Source organism: Diprion similis, chromosome 10 (genome assembly GCF_021155765.1).
Source record: "Diprion similis isolate iyDipSimi1 chromosome 10, iyDipSimi1.1, whole genome shotgun sequence".
NCBI classification, from domain to species: Eukaryota; Metazoa; Arthropoda; class Insecta; order Hymenoptera; family Diprionidae; genus Diprion; species Diprion similis.
In genome coordinates this window covers 14,362,398-14,383,442 of record NC_060114.1, presented here as the reverse complement: position 1 = coordinate 14,383,442, position 21,045 = coordinate 14,362,398, and the positions used below count along the sequence as shown (strand labels likewise).

The 21,045-nt window shown below is 38.6% G+C and overlaps 4 protein-coding genes across 4 annotated transcripts; 3 read left to right on the top strand and 1 right to left on the bottom strand.

Moving 5' to 3' along the window:
- Positions 1-1,085: 1,085 nt before the first annotated feature.
- Positions 1,086-1,995, top strand: LOC124411095. Its single transcript, XM_046889976.1, has 3 exons — positions 1,086-1,369; positions 1,449-1,564; positions 1,696-1,995. The coding sequence occupies exons 1-3, from the start codon at positions 1,173-1,175 to the stop codon at positions 1,842-1,844; spliced, it is 462 nt and encodes a 153-aa protein (XP_046745932.1). The 5' UTR covers positions 1,086-1,172; the 3' UTR covers positions 1,845-1,995.
- Positions 1,996-2,305: 310 nt separating this feature from the next.
- LOC124411023 (glutaredoxin-C4-like) lies at positions 2,306-2,906 on the top strand. The gene has a single exon (XM_046889843.1). The coding sequence runs from the start codon at positions 2,414-2,416 to the stop codon at positions 2,780-2,782; it is 369 nt and encodes a 122-aa protein (XP_046745799.1). The 5' UTR covers positions 2,306-2,413; the 3' UTR covers positions 2,783-2,906.
- Positions 2,907-4,831: 1,925 nt separating this feature from the next.
- Positions 4,832-9,842, top strand: LOC124410898. The gene is made up of 16 exons (XM_046889599.1): positions 4,832-5,660; positions 6,126-6,211; positions 6,345-6,498; positions 6,685-6,716; positions 6,814-6,939; positions 7,053-7,127; positions 7,181-7,252; positions 7,426-7,594; positions 7,674-7,723; positions 8,311-8,382; positions 8,622-8,733; positions 8,813-8,844; positions 8,962-9,088; positions 9,211-9,239; positions 9,395-9,457; positions 9,557-9,842. Exons 1-16 carry the CDS (start codon positions 5,188-5,190, stop codon positions 9,802-9,804), a joined length of 1,920 nt encoding a protein of 639 aa, XP_046745555.1. The 5' UTR covers positions 4,832-5,187; the 3' UTR covers positions 9,805-9,842.
- Positions 9,843-9,977: 135 nt separating this feature from the next.
- Positions 9,978-18,506, bottom strand: LOC124410897 (WD repeat-containing protein 81). The gene is made up of 14 exons (XM_046889597.1): positions 18,055-18,506; positions 17,659-17,818; positions 17,186-17,441; positions 16,862-17,024; positions 16,232-16,645; positions 15,634-15,834; positions 15,417-15,562; positions 15,102-15,289; positions 14,007-15,024; positions 13,562-13,858; positions 11,086-13,468; positions 10,651-10,800; positions 10,425-10,531; positions 9,978-10,351 (listed from the first exon to the last, which is right to left on the bottom strand). The coding sequence occupies exons 1-14, from the start codon at positions 18,268-18,270 to the stop codon at positions 10,120-10,122; spliced, it is 5,931 nt and encodes a 1,976-aa protein (XP_046745553.1). The 5' UTR covers positions 18,271-18,506; the 3' UTR covers positions 9,978-10,119.
- Positions 18,507-21,045: the final 2,539 nt, after the last annotated feature.

Below are 21,045 nucleotides of genomic sequence, written 5' to 3'. Positions count from 1 at the left end.
AAATCCGAAAACGTTCGAATTTCGAATTTCCCACTCAAATACGGAAATTTCTCGCTGTCTGAAAGTTACTCTGATTTTTAATCAATGTAACTGTCGGTTTTACGTTTGTTTTTTCCTGATACCATTTCCATAAAATTTATAAACTTTTCTTTCACTTTTGCCTGATTTCCACCATTTAAGCATATTATATCTATAGCAATAACGTAAATTCGTACGCTTCACTTCGCCAAGATTATATATTGTTCCAATCTCAGCTCTCATTCAATTCTAATATTATAAATTGTCTATGTATGAACAGTTGTAGTTGTTTAATGACAACGTTCTTAGCGTTCAAGGTCATGTGAAGTGTTTTTCTTTCGCATTAAGTAACGTATGCGAATGAGTTGTGCTGACTTTAAATAATTATTACGTCAACACATGCGTGAATCTCATAATTCTAATGCACGAAACTTTGCTTAGGCACAAGTCAATTTCGTAGTAAATTTTGTAGCTTGTGATATAATTTTTTTCCAACTCATGTATGTATAAGTAACAATACTATGTCGATTTGTGATTCGTAAAAGAAATGGCTTTATTGTAGAATATTTACACTCATTTTACTCTGAACTCCATTACATATTCGATCATTTATATACATAAATCCTTTTTTTTTTTTAAATTGGATGTTACGTCCTTCCGTTTTATCTTCGAGAATTTTTTTGTAAGATTTCTAAAATTTCGCAGACTTCATCTTATTTGTGAGATCCAATGGTTTCTAGAACATTTCACAGCGAATAGTCAAAAAAAAAAAATATGTATATATACCATTTTGCCACTTAAAAAACCGCATTTTTGGCAGTTACGACCTTATGTCACTAGATACGTGAAATATGTATTTACAGACTGTCGTAGTTTCTACTCTTATTAATCTCTGCATTTATTCATGGTCTGATCAGTATCATCATGATTATTGCAAAGCCTTGTTTGATTGTTTATTTGATGGCATATTTCAAGTCATAGAACAGAAAATACGAGCAAAATATTATTGCAACGAATTCGCGCGTACTTTTGTTTTTCGTGAAAACAACTTCAGAGGCTGCTCTCGTGGCCCTTGTTTGACAATGTCAAAAGTCATAATATCTTAAAATATTAAATGAATTTTTGAAAGTCCATTAAATCCTCTTTGTCCGAAAATGCACGCAAGAAATAACGGTTATTCGTATTCAGGTTGCGATGACTACGTCGAAGAGGATGAATTCGACAACAATGACAAATATATTGCTTTAAATTACAATGATTTTCTTGATCACGCAAATAAATCCTACCTCTCACCGCCTCTAGACGAATCCGAATATGAAAACTATGACTTGGATGAACGAGATTGCAGAGGGTCTGTTTTCCTTAATTTTTGTTAAAAATTGCGTTTTATTAATTAGTACGAAATGATCACTATCAAAATGATTTCCCAGGCAAGGCAACTATGAACAACAATACTTCACCCCCCATTCTAGCGGGAAATCAGTAGCTGGAGGTCAACACTCGTGTTTGAAATTGAAAAATGATTATTGCTATCTGGATCGAAATGGTATGCTTACGTCTTGTCTCTCAAATCAACTAGCTGTACTCCTTTACGTCTACTTCACGTTGATATTGGTATTCTAATCAATCTCTGGTTACTCAAAATAACTAGGCTAACTTTGCATTATTCACTTGCAGCATATGATACAAGAGTTATGAGGAATTTGACACCCACGGATTACGAACTTCCTTGTGGAAGTTATTCTCCGAGATTCATTCAGGCGGCTCTTGATAGAACCAAGTCGTCGACTTCTTGGAGCGATGGTTTGTCCAAAAAATCACCATAAATATTACCAGGGCAAACAACGTTCTTCTCTGGTAACATCTTTGAAAACACTCGGAACTGTTTCGAACTTTTTCCTCTTCCTCAGACGATGAGTTTCATGATTTTACGGGATGTGACGATCATGAAACAAAAGATATTAATGAATCATTTGACGACCAGAATTATTACTCTGATTATTATTCGCAGCAAATGACACCATCGAGACAAGCTCCACAAGCCCCACAAGGAACACGATACGGAGGTACATTAAAAAATATTTATTGTCACTCTAGCATGAAAGACTTAAATTGATTGATCATAGTTATTATGAGAGTGAATATTTTTCTTTCAAAATTCCTATAAGTCAAAACTGGAATTTTAGAGATTTGGAGCCTCCCAGAAAATAACTTCAAAATCTATCGAATTTAAATCCATAATCTGATTCAATTTAGTAGACTCTGCTGCAGAATTTTCCAATGAAAACTCTACCGTTTATTGTGATATGTGTGAAAACCATTTACAGGATAAACATTGTGATTCAAGTAATTAAGTTGTTAGTTTGTAAGCTCATCTCGAGAACGAGAATTAGAAATGACTGTGAAAGGTGCTTTGAACGCAACACAAAAACCCAAAAGCAAACTGTCTGACACTTGCAACATAGGATTGAGGTCGATGGTGGAGAAGTTGATCTACAATACACAGGTGATAATCTTCTCCAAGAGTTACTGCCCGTACTGCGTGACTGCAAAAAATATTTTTGATGGCCTCGATCAACCGTACACCGTTTTGGAGTTGGACCAGCGAGCCGACGGTGAAGATATTCAAAAAATCATGGGAACCATAACCGGGGGAACATCGGTCCCGAGGGTTTTTGTCAATGGCGTGTTTATCGGCGGTGGCGATGACGTCAAGAGATTATATGAAAGTGGCGAGCTTGAGGAAATGCTTGGATGCGAATAAAATTCTATAAGGAATTATTTGAAATTATTTCGCAATGCCAAGGAAATTGTACCCTTTTGCAGAGCGTACGATTCTTTTGGTATTGAGCTCTCTTTAAATTTAACGAAAACGACTAGTACCTGTTTGAAAAGTTTTCGACTTGCCAACTTTTTCAAACTGTTGTAAATTTTTTTAAACGATTTAAAAACAATGTCGAAATAAATCTTCGGAAGCAGGATTGCGAGTTCTTCAACCAATTAAACAAAAAGTTAGTCTCACTGTGTTTTACGCGTACTCTCAAAAACATTTGTTGTAATTGTTGCGGACCAGGCTACGGAGACTCACAATCAGACAGCAACGAGGATAATGCGGATTTGGTGAAACTTGGCAAAGTCATTTATCATATGTACGAACCAAACGATGCTTTCTCGGACGTTTCTGATGCAACTATCATTTTGGAAGCTCTCGTGGAGTCGTCAGCTTTTCAAAAGCTGTCGAAAGAACGTCTATTGGAGTCAGTTACATCCTCTCCAAAAATTTGCTCTTCATTTGGCAAAGGTAAAATATAGCTTCTCTATTAGGATCGACTATCCGCGTGCATCGGTACTAAAAATGAAACAAAAAAAAAAACACTCAAGTACTTGAAAGTGCAGGTATAAAGCCTTGTTTTAGGGATACGCGTAACATTCAAATTAATATTATGTCTCTTCGTAGGCCGTCATCATTTGACATAGCGATTTCAAGGAGCATGGAGAATACCAATAGCGAGTCAGATATTTTTCATAGTGTCGAATGGTGTTCGTTAATGTAATAATTCGGTATTAGAGCCGAGAAGAAAAGAAGACTCATACACTTTAGTGCAGTCTTGCACTCGGTAGGAATGTGACAAAGCATTCGAATCAAAAATTCTACGTATATGGCAAATTGTAAGCATCTCAGTATTCGCTTAGTAAGAATAAATAATTATAAAAACATGAAAAACGCGTTTGACAAATTAGTCCAGTCAAAGTAGGTCTGGATTCAAAATATTCGGCTTGTGGCTGCATTTTGGTTTGTAGGGGTTATCAAACCTCAGGAACTCAACTCTGAAGTCATTTTTGAGCTGCATAGTCGGGGTTTTGAGAAGACAACAAAATCTGACGTTTTTTGCATTTTACTCAAAAACTACTGACGATTGATAAAAAATGACTTGACCATCATGTAGAGCGGGAAATTCTACATCAAATTATGTCTTCATGTGTTGGAAACGGAGTCGGATCAATTAATTAAGAAAAACGAAATTATTCCACCAAAATTTCCCAAATACCGTCGATAAGTAGAATTTTTTTTTTCTTAATTTGTTAATCCGACTCCGTTTCCGACATGTGAAGACATAATTTGATGTAGAATTTCCCGCTCCACACGATAGTTAAGTCATTTTTCATCAATCGCCAGTAGTTCTTGAGGAAAATGCAAAAGTCGGCAAATCTTACTGATTTTTCGAAACACCGGCTATTCAGCTCAAAAACGACTTCAGATTTGAGTTCCTAAGGGTCGGAAACGCCTCAAAACCAAAATCTAACCTCGAGCAGAATATTTTGAATTCTGACCTATTTTGACTAAATATTATGCGCGTATAAAACTTCTGACTGCACGATCATGAGTGAACAACGTAGAATATCAAAGCTGTTTTCTATTGTTAATTTTTCACCCGTCTGTTTCATTAATTTTTGCGGTTTATAACCATACAATATTTCATGGGAACTGTTTTTCGAAAGTAAAGTATCGTGTGTAGAGGTATCCTCTTTTAAATTGAGCGTAGCAGATGGCCGTTGCACTACACAGCAATGATTGGAGACATGGACGACTTTAATTTTTATTTAAAATTCGCCAAACCTTTGGTACTTAACCTGCCAGATGCAAAAGGTAAAATACAATTGCCACCTGAGTTCTGTAAAGTAATATATTTTGAAAATACATCTATACAATTCCCTCTCCGGGATCATTCGACAATTCGATGGGCGATAACTTGAAATTACAACTGGCGTTGGTTCTGTACGATATTAGATCGAACCATCGCCGCACTATGGGTGAAAAAACTTCGCGATATGGAATCTGATGGACCAGAAGCCAACATGCGGACCGAGTACCTTAAGCTTCTCCTCTTCGTCATGCAGCGCAACAAACTCGCTGGAATATTTGAAAAAGCTCCACCGGATGGACCGCTGCAGGCTTTTCCTCCAAATTACAAGGTCCCCAGGTCAATTGTAGTTAAATGCGATAATTTGTGACGAATATCGAGCTACTTCGCTGAGTACATTAGGCTCTGAATTTTTGGTAAAAAAAATTTGCAACATCCATTCAAAAAATGCCAGATGAAAAAAGGAAAAATTTTCAAGTTGAAATCAGTATGTACATTTTATTGTTAACGTCGTCAGGCTACGGAAATGCTGTCTTTAGTCAAGCCGAGAAAAGCAGCAGCGCTAGCTTATCCTCCGGTATTCACATCCGTCGGAGGTGATCTTTGTCAGTTTGTGGCTGTTCAGGAGATTCCTAATTTCGGGCTTCATGGCTACTACGCCATTTCAATTGAACCATTGTCAAAATGGTCACACGCCAGTACGAATGCGGCCAAGAAGGCGAAACTGAAGCCCAAGCATTTCGCCGATTGTTTCAAAGACACGTGCAAACTTGCCGAGGATACTTACCATTCAAAGAATAAGCCTGACAAACCGGCTTCTTCGTCGTTATCAACATCGCAACAGCAGATGCCAGAATCTGCCAATAAAATTTCTCAGGAAATTACTGATCCTGAAAACACAGAAACTGGTTCTGAAAATAAGAAAAAACAACCGACTAACTGCGAAAGGATTTCAGGACCAACACCTCAGTTTGTACCGTTCCCACCAATCCCATACCAGTAAGTAAATGTTTGATACAGTTTACATTCTCGAGTAATGTTTGCTTTTGCAATCTCTGTTCGTTTAATCCAGACCGCCCTGTGTATAGAAATGTATTCAGTTGTTATTTTAGAAGTAGAAACACGTCTTTAGATCAGGGAATCACTAGTCTACTGTTTCACGTATCACACAATTATAAGAAAATTAATAGGTCATTGAACGTAAGAGATGAAAATTTTCATTTAAATTACTTCCTCAACTTCCATCAACTAGTTGTGAGTCTTTTAAACAAGAAAATTGCAATGGAGTTCAGTATTCAAAGCCCCAGAGAACACAGGACAAATTCTATTTCTCCTGTCTGGATACTCCAATGATGTACAGGCTGCCTTCTATCTACAAACTATTGCATATTATTTCCTCATTTTCCGGTAGACTGTAACGACGACATATCATTCGGCATTTTTATTTTCCACCAAATATTCCAGGTCATACCGAAGAGAAATCGCGGGTTTTGAGTCCCGACCAACATGGGGCAGGAGTCGCTACATTGAAAGGCTGATCGACGAATCTCGTGAGTATTTATAATTTATAAGTATTTGGATAAAGCTTCTTCAAAAACTGAAAAGTTCGTAAACCTGGAGTATCTCGTATGATAAAGTGAGGATATCTCGAGACGCTGTGCACACGGAATCTCTGATTTTCAGCTCACCTGCCTACCGATCTTGACGTGTCTGAGGCAGATGCATTGCTGCATGGGATCAGTGACAAGACATTCAAAAAAGCCGAAAATCATGGACCGTGTGCCATCTCGGAAACTAGACGGCGTGTTGAACGGATGATGGACCTTCCTCCTTGTGCGTAAGTACGTCTATAATACGAACCCTCACGTGTGTCGAAAAAGTTTCAATGCTTTATTTTTGCGGTGAAAAACTATCGTAGATGTATGAATAGCTCAACTATTTACTGGTCTGGTACGGTGATTTACGATAGATTTATTTCTCATTCGGATTACTGACAATAATCTTTCGATTTGTAAATTTACAGGCTCGATCCAGGGGAAGCACTTCCACCTCCAGGTACGTCAGTGTCATTACGTCGCTGGCAAAGAATATTTCTGATATTTGATGATTCGCAACTTTGTTCGAATTTTTCTTACTTCTATTTCCTGTGCAGCTTCACCGTACACATGTTGTCCAAAAAAGGAGCGAGTCATTGACACACACTGTGTCGACTTGTGTCTGAGCGAGCAGGATTTTTACCCATGTGGAGAAATGTCAAGCATGTCCCTACGAGGAGGTAGTAAGTATGATTTTTCTATAAACATTCGTAATATCCGTAAGTATACTTAAATTGATTTATAAACGAAAACACGGTACTGCAAACGTCAGTTTCCTCATATCGTGCTATTTCAGGTGACAGCGGAAGCTGTTGCAATTCTCAAAATCAGAGATCCAGATCCCGCACATCAAGCAATAGTAGGATCAATGGTAAGACAGACAACAAACGTCGACTTCTGAGGTAAAAGGTATTTTATTTTCAGATGTGAACTCTCGTCAATATTATGCAGCGCAATTTCCACGACAGCAACGAAGCGATCAGACCCCTCGTTATGGTAAATTTTCTTTGTAATAGACAAGAATCCGCCTATTTTTGATTCGGTATTTACAATCAGTGAAATCAGTACCAACTTCGAAGTGTCTACTTATGTAAAATTGATTATTCGCGCGATTCAGGAATGATGCGAAAGCTGATAGTCATGCATGAATGTGTCAGATTTTTTTTAAGGGCCCATCAACGACGAAACGGATGACACATTGGATGTTGATACATCGATACAAAATATTACAACGACAAGCAGATACTTGGATCCAGAAAAATCCGGCAATTTCAAATGGCTTGAGGACATGGAACACGTAACTTTTTCTGATCCTACAGAAATGTCCTTTACAGGGTCGTAAGTGACATTTTAGAATCAGTAAAATTGTTTACTCACCGCCAATCACAGTCTCTATCATTTTTTTTTACCCCAACAGTGATTCGAGAGCACGGATGAGGTCATTTTCTTCGAACACGACGGCGAACGGTTGGTTAAAATTTGTGTATTTTCTAAAATATTAACTATTCCTTTGTCAGTGACGAATGAAAAATGTTACACGAGATACTGTATTTAAAGGGTCTTAGAGGAGGAGGAAAAAGTGTATTAGACCTAGTTAAGAGGGCCAATTCCCCCTGTCTCGGGATCTCAAACTATTCGTTTAGAAACGTTTCTTTTCACCACACCTGCACGGAAAGTACAACTTTCGGCCCCTCGCATGAACGAGAAGTTGAACTTTCTGATGCAGGGGGTGGTGAAAAATGGTATTCGTCACATGGGAGTGAAAAAGGCTATCCCAAACTGCGTTCTGGCTACCCTCATCTTCGGCTCGAGTGTCAATCTTGCACGCAGTTTGCAATAACCTACTTTTCCTCCCTAGGGGCGTAATATACTATTTTACACTCGCATGTAACTACTACTAGGGCCGCACTAGTCTCGCAATGTCGAGGAGTAGGAATGACTATTTCAGTCGTGTCACAGTCTCAACAGCAAGATTATAATGACAGTGACGCTCCACCGTACTTTTCATTTGTCTCAGAAGACTTGTATAATCTTGGTAGTTCATTTATCATTAGGTGGATGTCCAGATTTCGATGACGCGCCGTCGATAAACGAAGAACTACACCCTGAAGAACTGATGCCTCGAGGTAAAGAAAATTCTAAATTATGATAGGATCAATCCGTCTGTGTGTGGATAAGATTTATCCTGATAAAAATACCAGTTGCCCCTGTACAGGTATCCTTGTGCAATTGTTGCAATTAGATGCATTTTGAATCTTCCAGCAGTTAAAATTTGACATTTTCCAATTAAAAATAAATCCAATGATTGCTACTGCAAGATATTTTTTAAAGAGTTGAATTAGTTTACTAATAAAATCCCTGATAGCTGCACAGCGAATGCAGTCCTCCAAATTACATCATTCACAAAGATCCTCGTCCCCTCCGGGCCGATCCTCATCTTGTTATCGTAACAACAGATCCTACGCTCACGATAATTGGTAAATACAGAATATAAATTGCAATTGTAGAAACAATTATGATATTTTATTATTGTTGCATATTTCGTCTGTTGGACAGGGAACAGCAGAGGGGACTGAGCCACATTAATGGTAAGTGAATTCAAATGACGGTATTAGCTCAGTAGAGAATTTGAGAAGAATTCGGAGAACCGAGTATAGAACATTCTGACGGTAACCGTACTCTTACTTGCTAATATTTTCAAACAGAGAACATTGAACCATCGATCGCAGTCGTGAGACGAAGGTACGCCAAATCCCGAGAAGCGTCAAATCGCCGTCCCGAAATACACGAAAAGACGTACCGGTGGAAAGAAATAATTGACGAAACTGAATCGTAATTATCAACATTTCTGGAATAATGATGATGAATTCGTCCGCTATGCGGATATTTTATTTCGAATTATATACCTTGCAATATTAAATTGACGATTAGCATTAACAATTTATCATTTACAGAAGCAGAAATGAGTCTCTATGTTCAAAAGGTATTTATTAAGCGCTATTTGTTGCATGTATAATAATGAGATATTTCAGATAGTTGCGTATCATTGATTTGATTGTTTCTAACTGTTCTCCTGTGCCGCATTAAAGCATATGAGTTTACCAATATCCTTGCCAATATTTAAGTCGTATTTTCCAGATGCCAACAGAATGTCAAGCTTTGATCCTGAGTATTTGGATTACATAGAAGCTGTAAGATCAGGTCAGTCTTCAACTGGATCCTGTATGTATTCTAAAAATATCAAATGTCTATTTGCTTGTTCTAAATGGCCGAAGAACTGCATTCAAATGCATATTACAGATCGTAACTATTGCTGCGAAGATGAAGACGAAGAAATAGAAAAACCACGTTATTCTAATCGTATTAGTGGACAGGCAATGGACAGGGATATGTTACAATATACAAAAAAATTAATGAGGCCACCAAAAGCACCACCGTCATCCGGGAGAGTGATCATGCCGCTCTCCAAGCAGAGTCAAAGAAAACAGAGGATCCAAGAAATGGAAGAGACGGATTCTCCTGATGTGAATGTTGACGAAGATGAATAAAAATTAACACCAGACTAATAATTTGCATGTTACAATTTTCCACATTAAATTCACCCGATACACGCAGTCAAGTTTCCGTGAAAAGTTATTTATCAAAAATTGTAGTTGGTATGGAACTATAGATGTTAAAATACTGAGAGTAATAGCGTGATTATACAAAGAAAATGTGTAAATAAGTCTATACTTCGTTTTTATTCGTCAATTACCACATGAATATTGATAGTATGAAAACTTTTGAGTAATGAATGACAATACTGTGTAATGATGTATAATGATGGGTAATAGTAAGACTTTTCTAATTGGGCCAATCCGATCTTAACATAGTAGGGAAATTCCACCGTTGTCAGCACCTAGCAGGAGAAGTCTATTCAGAGGAAGTACAGACATGGCTGTAAGATCACCCTTAAATGTATCCGATCGTAATTTAGTTGAAGAAAATGAAGCTGTTGCCTCTACAGAGGTGTGAACACCGATGCGATTCGCAGTTGTTGCTGATATCAACTCTTGATCGTAGATGGACAAACAGTGTACTGGTTCTGTTGTACCTCTGGAACGTCAATCAAAATACAAGTTGAGATGGTCATAAGTCACGTGTTGATTCTGTAATACTGGGTACTTACTTCAAATGAAATTTCAATTTTCCGTCAACTGCACTCCATACTGCGATAGACTGATCTAAGGAAGAGCTGATGATAGTTGAGTCATTTAATGCTTCCAACTGCAACACCTAGAATAAGTAGTTAAAATTTGATCATCTATTGCTACATTTATGTTCACAAGGTGATTACTTGTTAAAACAACTACAAGATAACATAAAGTAACAGTAAGGTAAAGACGAATGCATACTTCGCATTCGTGACCTTTCCATGATGCTATAATTAGTCCAGTACGAATGTCTAGAATTGCAAGAATTCCAGATGCCTGACCCATGGCAATCCAATGTCCACTCGGAGCTACGGCTATACATCGTATTAAACCAGTTGGATTCATCGAGACCTGAAATTAAAGAAGACAGTCAACATTAAAAGTGATCTGAAATAGATATTATAAGGATAAATATCTCAGAGCAATTCAGATTATTCTATAATATTAGAATTTTTCAAACCTACAGCAATCAAGGGACTTCATATTATACAATTTGTTTTTCTACAAAATAATACAGAAACACAGTTTGTATTTAATTAAACATTAACGGAATGCTTTTATTAGCGACATCGTGACTCAGTATTTGTCTTACAACATCCATTAGTAAATACGTCATGTCTGCTTTTAGGTGCTCACCTTCATTTCATTAACATACTGGAATGTTCTGCAGTCAATAACTCTTAATGTCATATCTGTAGTGGCAGCAAGCAGCATTGTAGACGGAATAGGGCAAGCTGCCAAAGTATTTACAGGTGCAGGACGGACGCATTCCGGAGATCCTAACAGTGAGCCCATGAATGGATCCCAGCAGTGAATGGACCCGTCGCAAGTGACCGCATACCTCAGAGATTCCAGAAACGTTAAGGCAAGTATTGACTTTTTGTGTCCTGTGTAAGTGTATTGACATTGTGATACCGCACTACCGTCTCCCTGACTTCTCAGGCTCCAGAGTTTCACACTTTTGTCTCGCCCGCCACTCATAAAGCTGTTCTCATTGTCAAGGACATGAAGACATCTGACGCTACTAGTGTGACCGGCAAATGTTTGAAGCTTTATTTGCTTAATGTTAAATCTGGTATCTTTATCGGGTCTGCCAATTTCGTGCTCCCAATATGCCAACCAATTACCTCTAAGGTGCCGACTAGTCGACATCATCTCTCTGTTTACTGATAATATGTTATCACTTGAAGACTGCGTTTGCGGCGATGGACTTCTTCTTTGAACTTCAATGCGATTTCCAATAACAGATATTTTTCCAAAATTATCCGCATCTCTTGTATCAGAGTCGAAATCTACAGGTGCAAAATCAACGTTAGAACAAGAAGGTTGAGTTTCTTGTTCATATTCGTAACAAAGATCTCTGATTAATTGATGATTTTTCAAAATTTGCTCCATAGCATTATCTCCGATGTAACGATAAAATGTTACATACGATTTGTGTGCTAGCTCCAGAGTGAAGACTGCTCTGAGTTCATCAAGTGCTTTGTTTCTTTTGGAATCCGTCAAACAACTCTCTTCGATTACAGGGGGTGAAAAAGATTCGGCGATTTCGTTGCTTGTGTTGTTCTGGACTTGTTGCATACATGGAGACAATTCTCTGACAGCCCATTCTTGAGTGGAACCATCTAATAACACTTCGAAGTAGCTGCTCTCATCGCAAGATGCAGCGAGACTGTTGGTTGCGGAACTTTTTTTGTGAGGATTAGTCTTTTTTGCAGAATTTACGATTTTTCGTTCTATATCTCCTACATACACGTTTTTACTAATTTGACCATATGCTTTGTCAAAAGCTAGAAAAAAGCGCTGGATGGAAACTGCTATCTGCGTTTTACTCATCTCCGACCCCAGTCTTTGGCTCAAGCAGAATGTCACTGCAATATATTTGTCAGCCAATGCGCTGCGTGCCACTACACCATTTGGGAAAGTATATCGGGTCGTCGAAAGTATCCTTACAGCTGGATGCAGAACTGATCTTAATATAGTTTCGTGGAGGGCATCCATGAGCGCAGAATCACTAAGGAATCCTATGATGTGTGTCAAAAGTGCCAGGCAAGAAACTAAACCACCCTCCAGATTTGGTGTCAACTTCCGTTTACACAGAGCCAGTAATTCCACCATATGACCCAAGTATTGCAGTAAAATTATTTGCTCGCCATACAAGCCCGCGATAGCAGTGAGGCATTCAAAAACTTTGGATGCATTTTGATCTCCGACAAGCATTGTGTTAGGCCATTTACTCTGCTCGTCCACTTTTGCTGTCTCATTCTTCGATATAGGAGTCAAGTTTTCTGTTCCAGCGTAGCAGAGCGTCAACATCCTGAGAAGATTCCGCGACAGGTAACGAGCAGTCAGAACTGGTCCTAGACGATGGGACAACCAAATGACAGACTCTGCGCTCATCTCAGACACCTTGCAATCAATAGGAACTAACTTCTGTAGCGGTAGATCCATGCGAACTGTTTCATCATTGACGTCAATGCTTTCAGATTGATCGTCATTTTCAGAATGCAAAGTAACTCTTTTCAAAGTTTCAACGTTTGTCATGCTTGTACTGTCCGCAGTTTTATTACTTCCAGTGGTAACGTTACCGACGTATGAATTACTGAACGGTATGTCTTCACTGGATGTCTTACTACCAACGTGACAACCGATGCTGTTGAAACCAGTGACTCGTTTACCACCTTCTACTCTTTTTGGTATCGGAATAGTCGGCGATTTCATACTACTTGGTGGTGATGTTTTATTTGCTTCATCGGAAAGATCGTTCAAACTCAAGTTCAGCTCTAAATGAACATCCATGTTGTAGGGTACGCTGGCATTGGAAGGTGGAGACCTTTCCTCTGTTTCCAGAACGAAAACGTCTTCTGTTTCGTTATCAGTCGACATTAATACTTTGCAATCGCTGGCTGATTGGCCTAGAGAAGTGGAACCATTTCGATCAGAATCACCAGAAGAATCCTCGTCTAAGGGTGATAACATTGCTTCGGCATCGCTACAACTACCGCCAAGATCACATGTCCTTGAAAAAGAATTATTTTTAAATATATGAGCACTGAAACTCTGATTGCTGATATGATTACAGTGTATAAAATGTGGAATTTATTGTACATACTTGAGGTTTCCATTCCTACAGTAATTCACATTTGAGGGGTTTTGTAAATTGTCTCTGTAGCCTCCAACCGCCTCTACTAAAGGTGTAATAAAATTGTCCAAAAATTTGCGCAATCCAAGTCTAACCATAAGCTTTAGAAGAAAACTACGGTGGTAAAGTCTTACTGTCCTGTGCTTTGCAGGTGACATGGAAGACAAAACGTCTATTTGAGATTCGCTATCCATTATGGAACCATTTTCATACAACTTTACAATTGGTTCCAGTAGAGCCATTGCAGAATGTTTTGGTCCTATAACTCTGTAAATAAACAATAGACAATTGTTATTGCAGATCTTATACACCCTGACAGAAACTCTTCTCAAATTCAGATATCAAACCTCGTTCATAAAACGATATCATCAGATTTTGAGGAGTCAGAACCGAGTAAAATTTAACGAAGACTTACTTGGCAATGGGATCGAATAAGTACCAAGCAGCTAAAACAGCACAATAAGGTTCCTCCATTATTTGACGAATATGCGGTACTATTAATTCGAGATAAGCTTCTGAAGCATCACCCATCTCAGGTAGAAGACGTTCAAGGTCTCTTGCTATAGCTTTGACTTTACACTCGCTGATTTTGCAGAGGTATTGAGTTCGTGTAACAGACATTGATTCACTTTCTTTAGCGCTATGTGTAACCAGATTCAAACTTTGAACAAGACTATTGTATTCTTGCAGCATTTCGACGACCCCGAACAACCGTTTGAAGTATTTAGGAAAGGGAAACAAGCTTCCAGAGAAAATCGACTGCAGCAATTGGTGGGCAGACGGCGGAGGTAGACCAACGTTAGTTACTGTCAGATAACGAAACTGTACACTATTCGAACTTGAAACAGAGTCGTTATTATCCACACTTTCGGAATTGTAGCTCTTTGGTATGACGTCAGCCTGAAGCAGCAGGGCTACTGCGCTTCTTACGCATCTTGGTAGAGCGTCCGGTGATGCCTTCAACAAATTTAAGCAGGCACTGAATCTCTCGTTAAATGTCATGTATCCAGCTTTTGTTGACGCTCTCAATCTTGCAGAAAGGAATATTTCGGCTATCAAACACCCAAGTATTTGCTGTTCCTTGATTCTACTAGAGGCTACAATTTGCTTGTAGTTAGTGAAGCTGTCATGGACTATTGGGCTTGACTTATAAGTCTGGTGAGTCGCTTTATTTAGAAAAGCATACGTAGTCTCAACCTGCACAAGTGCTGCCACTGGGTTGTAGTCTTTCGGAAGAATAATTTGCATTGAAGATTTATCAGTTTTTGGAACATCATCAGGAGCAAGTAAGGAGCTACGAGATCGACTGAGCAATCGGCTCAATGCTAGTGGCGATGACCTCGAAGGATTAGAATTGGCTGCAGATTCGTCTTCTTCAAAGCCTGAACTGTGACCTTCATCTTCGCTGATTCTCTCACCGGAACGATCACTTTCTATAGGATCAATAAGTGGTCATAACTCCACGAATATTCGTTAGTTTAATAAGTTATTTCTTTTTTAACTTACGTACTTATTCGTTCCCTCAAATTTGGTTTCTGCAAACGAGGCGGACTTTTACTCCAGTAAGGCGACGGCACTAGCTTTTGCGGATGTGGCAATGTAAACACCTGCACTACCCCTGAATTTGTTAACCCTTTGTGATTATCTACTAACTGCAAGCATACATTTTTTGACTTCACTGCTGCTGAGCCTGATAATCTGTCGAGAAAAGGTATGTAAATTATAAAGAACGCATTCGAATATCAATAAATATTCAGTTTTAGGGGAAAAATGGATTGAGAGTAATGTCAACACGTTACTTAGTAAATATGTTTCATAAGTTTACTTGTAACCAAAAGTGAGATCAATCCAGTGATGCAGTCTTTCAGAAACGCATGAACTTTCCAACGCCTCACGATGCTTTTCTATAAAATCTTCAGGAGACGTTGCCCATGCTGGAATTTCCAAATCTTGTAGGTCTTCGTGAATGGACTGGAAAAAAAGATGGGAAAAGAGTTTGTAAAGTCACAAGGACATGAGTTATACATCAATTATTTCATCACCTTAAATACATTAGGATCGGTGAAGAATTGTGGAATACATTCATCAGGACTCCAATGATGCAGCCTTTGAATAGACGCAGGATATTCCCATGGAACCCACTGTGGTCTCACATGCTTGCATAGCACAGAACGAGCATAGCGACGAGAAAGGTATACGTAATAAGTGATTTCTGAAAGGACATCCGAAACATGATGACCAACCTGCATTAAAAAATATTCGTAAGGAACTTCAAAAGAATAAGCGTAGCTTCTAAATTGCAAATTTCTCAATTACTTTGGAGTGTTATTAAGAATGTTTGTAGACAGTAATCAAACTTTTCTGTTTAACTATGAACAGTAATTCACTCACTTTAATAGAAAGTAATATACAAAATCAAGAACCGATCAAATATAACGCTGCATACATCTTATTCAATTCTGAACACAAACATTACGCATGCTATAGAAGATGCAAATTTCATTTGGCTGGAAAATTTGGAAAGATTGAAAATGGCTTAATTCTAAATTGTGATTTATTCTTTACCAATACGGTATTTCTAGGAGTCCTAGAGAATAGCGAGCAGGGTTGATGCATGCTTTATTGATAGCTTCAACAAACCTCAGTTACATGGGAGTCAAAGGTGAGATCCAACTGCCGGTCACCTTTATTTAGTCGAAATTTAGATTTTGTAAGGTCCCTCCAATTTCCTCCGCAACGTGATGTGAAATCCGTCACCCACGGCATAACGTGATGGCAGGACGGATCCCCGTATCTTCTGCCAGCTACGTTATTGAGCGCAGTCAAATAATCAAAATTACTTATTTGCCCCTGAACCCACATTTCGCAGAGCTTATCAATGTTTTCATTAATTCCAAACATAGGGTTACCGGAATTTTTACTATACTCGTAATTCAAGCTCATATCTTTGTTGTAATCGTGACACTTCAATTTTCGGTGACCGTGAATACTAGCTGAACTTCCACACTCATGTTGCGGTTTCAAGTGTATATTGTCAGTTATTTTTGGCAAGACCTAAGGATAGAATAAAAAATTATTAATACATCTCAACGTTTGTCGTTTCCAAATAAATAACTTGATTTCACATCAGCGATATATTTTTGATATGTATCTAAATTGAAAATTGAGTGCAGATAATTTTTTTCAATTCAAACTTTTTTCAGATTTAACGCTTCGCCTTGAGATCAGGCTGTATTGAGATTTATTAAAAAATAAACAATACCAATTTACCTGAATAGTGAAATTATCAGTGATTAATATATCCCTGAGAGTTATTTCTCCAAGAACTAATCCTCTATCATGCATATCTCTTAATAGACGGAGTAGCTGGTAAATGAGAAACAAAGGTTTACTATGGCTTGAAGATAGAGCTGCTGGACTATACGTCACAGAACTGAAATTGATGATTAAAAGCATGTAAATCAAGGACAATTATTCGAAACCGTTAAGCAGATCAGTAGAAATATTCGTACGTTGAACAAAGAGAATTGCTTACGCCATGCTGTGTGTATTTTACAACTAAGCTTTCATTGCGTTACAAATAGCATAACTTACTCTTGGAGGGAATATTTGGCAGTTTGCTCATGAATTGTGATGAAACAAGATTCTGTTTCAACTGTGAGTAATGCTGGTAGTAAATTACAGTGCGGTTCTCGTGTGGATCCTGGGGTTACAGTTACTATATTGCCATCTTGCAGTTGTACCATTGGGCAGCCATACATCCGAGTAATAATATCTTTCATTACAGCCACATCATTGCTGCTTGCCGTTATATTCGACTGTTCTCTTTGCTCGGCTGGATTCCATCTACCTGTCCATGATTCATCATTCAATATAATCAGAAGCCTGTTTATCTTAAACTTGGTACAGAAATTTATGAAATCTCGTTATTTTTTTTTAGATTGTCTTAACACTCTTATTCCTAATTTTAAGAGTAATGACCTTTTCAAATAAATATTTAGGTAAATATACTTGATGTAATATTAAAAATATATAAGTAATTGTGCCCATTGGATAGCTTGACATACTGTAGTATTTCTTATAAGCTTCTTTCCATAAATTATGGTGATTAGTTTCCATAACATAATGCAATAGCTGAGGGAACGTTAATTCTGATTCTGTCTTTCCATGCCCCAGGTTTCTCGCTCTTGGTAAGGGAATTGCATTTCTGTGTTGTTTTTGATATACCTGTAGAGTATTAAATTCAGAATGATTAAGACTTCATATGATAGTGGCATTCTTATTTTGCAAATATAATTCATATTATCCGATTCATCGCACGTGAGTTACAAAAATTATTTTGTAATTCACATGGAATATTTAACCATAAGAGCTTGAACGCTTTGAAGCGCAAAACAAGAATTTTTAAAATATGAATATCGCAAGTAAACTAGTAGATTATAAAAATGAAGGTCGTTTTTTGCCTGAGTGTAGATTCGGAGCCAGTTAGATCCCAATTCATCAAGTGAAGGTTGAGCTGCAATTACATCTGCAGACAGTTGATCATGGGTGATAAAAGTGACTGGCCCAACACAGAGTAAATTAGCTAACCAACTTCGGTGGACCGTAATTGAAATTCGCCCATTTAAAAGGCGCATATATTTTTTTGGTATGCCAAGCTGCTCGTGGAGTTTGTCCATATTTATTAATGCGTAATTTCAATGAACAATTTTTATTCCTAAACGTAACGTGACGCTACTCAACAGAACATGCAGGTTAGTCGTTTTAGTAATTTCTTATTAATGTATCGAGATCGACGATTTCTGTTTTCTCCGTTCATTGCAAATTTTAGCATCACTGTTTAGCGGTTTGAAGAATATTTTGAGTACGCCAACACGTCTGCCTTCCTCAAGCTTATTAGACCCGTGTCAATGTGTCAAACACAGCTGTCAGCTGGTATAAAAAGTACACCAAACTACGGCACCAAGTCGTCGCGCCACGGGCAAATACTGCGTTACTTCCAAGAAGAATAGTCTGCTTGGTTACTTTTTTCGTCGATAAAGAAAGCGCCTTTTTGATACTTTGAGTAAGCGCAGTAGATAAAAAGAAGAGCTGTATTATCGACAATTGTCGACACGCAACATCATTTACCGGAAACGTGAAAGTCGAGTTGTCCGCAAACGATGTTTTGAAAAACAAGCCGTGACTGCGGAGTATCGACGGATTGCGATGCTTAGTGAATCAAAGCCTCCATATAGGGTGATAATATGCTATACGGGGCAGTCCATTGCATTTCGACCTGCGTCCGACCCTTGACGGACGGTCGAATTTGGTCCGCGATTTTTGTATGATTGTTCTCACGTTAAAAGACGCTAATTTTTTTTGATTTTTCACAATCTGAAATTCTGAAAAATTTTGAAAAGTCGGGCATCAAATATGAGAATTTTTGTGTCTAAGGCTGAAGTGGAGATATTCTTCCTTCCTACTGTTTTGAGGCTTTTTCCGAAAACAAAAACGCTGGAAAAATTGACAGCGGGAGTCATTGCACGATGGATGGTTACCGAATCATTTTCATATGCCACAGCGGATTTTCGAAATTTGTACTCTGGTACATTCCTCATTGAGTGGCAACCATCAGGAGAAAGAAGAGAAAGTAAAAGAAGGGCTCAGTTAGTGAAGAATTGGTCGTGGTAATCGACCCTGAGGACCAGAGTTTTAAGGTCGGAAGTTGCGGGACAAGAAAAGCTATCCCCTTCGGATTTTCTCACCCTCCTTTTGGCCGATTTTGAAGAGCTTGAAATTATTGAGACGTTATATCGTCGTGATTTTTCGGGAGGAATACCCTGCAAGCAACGTATCAAAAGTTACAGCCAAAAAATGGAAAATTTCCTTCGAAATTTCTCTGCTGTTGGTCCTACGATATTTTTGATTTCTTTTTCGCATTCCTGAGGGTCCAATAAGTCGGAAAAGGGTTCTGCAGAACGGTTCCCGGACGAGAAATCTTTGAGCTCCAAAAATCGCAAAAAACCAAGGCTAACCCCTTTGGATTTTTTCAGTCGAAATTTGGCCGATTTTGGGAAGTCTTTAACGTGACTTTTTGAGGCACTATATCGACGTAATTTTTCGAGAGGAATCGACTGCGCACAGTCCGAATACGCTGCGAGCAACGTATCAAGAGTTACGGCCAAAAAATGGAAAATTTCGTTCGTAATTCCTCTGCTGTTGGTCCCACGATATTTTCGATGTCTTTTTCGCATACCTGAGGGTCCAATTAGTCGGAAAAGGGTCCTGCAGAACGATTCCCGGATGAAAAGTTTTTGAGCTCCAAGAATCGCAAAAAAGCAAGGCTAACCCCTTTGGATTTTTTCAGTCAGAATTTGGCCGATTTTGGGAAGCATTTAACGTGACTTTGTGATGCACTATATCGACGTAATTTTTCGAGAGGAATCGACTGCGCACAATCCGAATACGCTGCGAGCAACGTATCAAGAGTTACGGTCAAAAAATGGAAAATTTCGTTCGTAATTTCTCTGCTGTTGGTCCCACGATATTTTCGATGTCTTTTTCGCATTCCTGAGGGTCCAATTAGTCGGTGAAAAGGTCCTGCAGAACGATTCCCGGATGAAGAGTTTTTGAGCTTCAAAAATCGCAAAAAACCAAGGCTAACCCCTTTGGATTTTTTCAGTTGAAATTAGGCCGATTTTGGGAAGTTCTTAACGTGACTTTGTGATGCACTATATCGACGTAATTTTTCGAGAGGAATCGACTGCGCACAGTCCGAATACGCTGCGAGCAACGTATCAAGAGTTACGGCCAAAAAATGGAAAATTTCGTTCGTAATTTCTCTGCTGTTGGTCCCACGATATTTTCGATGTCTTTTTCGCATACCTGAGGGTCCAATTAGTCGGGAAAGGGTCCTGCAGAACGATTCCCAGACGAAAAATTTTTGAGCTCCGAAAATCGCAAAAAAGCAAGGCTAACCCCTTTGGATTTTTTCAGTCGAAATTTGGCCGATTTTGGGAAGTTCCTAACGTGACTTTGTGATGCACTATATCGACGTAATTTTTCAAGAGGAATCGACTGCGCACAGTCCGAATACGCTGCGTCCAACGTATCAAGAGTTACGGCCAAAAAATGGAAAATTTCGTTCGTAATTTCTCTGCTGTTGGTCCCACGATATTTTCGATGTCTTTTTCGCATTCCTGAGAGTCCAATTAGTCGGAAAAGGTCCTGCAGAACGATTCCCGATGAAGAGTTTTTGAGCTTCAAAAATCGCAAAAAACCAAGGCTAACCCCTTCGGATTTTTTCAGTCGAAATTAGGCCGATTTTGGAAAGTTCTTAACGTGACTTTGTGATGCACTATATCGACGTAATTTTTCGAGGGGAATCGACTGCGCACAGTCCGAATACGCTGCGAGCAACGTATCAAGAGTTACGGCCAAAAAATGGAAAATTTCGTTCGTAATTTCTCTGC

Bases quoted from the DNA above. Each gene is read 5' to 3' on its own strand.
- LOC124410898 (XM_046889599.1), top strand. From the start codon at position 5,188: ATGCTGTCTTTAGTCAAGCCGAGAAAAGCAGCAGCGCTAGCTTATCCT. The intron at 5,661-6,125 runs GTAAGTAAATGT...CAAATATTCCAG, and splicing joins TTCCCACCAATCCCATACCA to GTCATACCGAAGAGAAATCG. The intron at 9,240-9,394 runs GTATTTATTAAG...CGTATTTTCCAG, and splicing joins TGAGTCTCTATGTTCAAAAG to ATGCCAACAGAATGTCAAGC.
- LOC124410897 (XM_046889597.1), bottom strand. From the start codon at position 18,270: ATGGACAAACTCCACGAGCAGCTTGGCATACCAAAAAAATATATGCGC. The intron at 17,442-17,658 runs GTATGTCAAGCT...AATCATGGACAG, and splicing joins AGCTTATAAGAAATACTACA to GTAGATGGAATCCAGCCGAG. The intron at 13,469-13,561 runs GTATGTACAATA...TTCTTTTTCAAG, and splicing joins TGTAGGAATGGAAACCTCAA to GACATGTGATCTTGGCGGTA.
- LOC124411023 (XM_046889843.1), top strand. From the start codon at position 2,414: ATGACTGTGAAAGGTGCTTTGAACGCAACACAAAAACCCAAAAGCAAA.
- LOC124411095 (XM_046889976.1), top strand. From the start codon at position 1,173: ATGCACGCAAGAAATAACGGTTATTCGTATTCAGGTTGCGATGACTAC. The intron at 1,370-1,448 runs GTCTGTTTTCCT...ATGATTTCCCAG, and splicing joins GATGAACGAGATTGCAGAGG to GCAAGGCAACTATGAACAAC. The intron at 1,565-1,695 runs GTATGCTTACGT...ATTCACTTGCAG, and splicing joins TTGCTATCTGGATCGAAATG to CATATGATACAAGAGTTATG.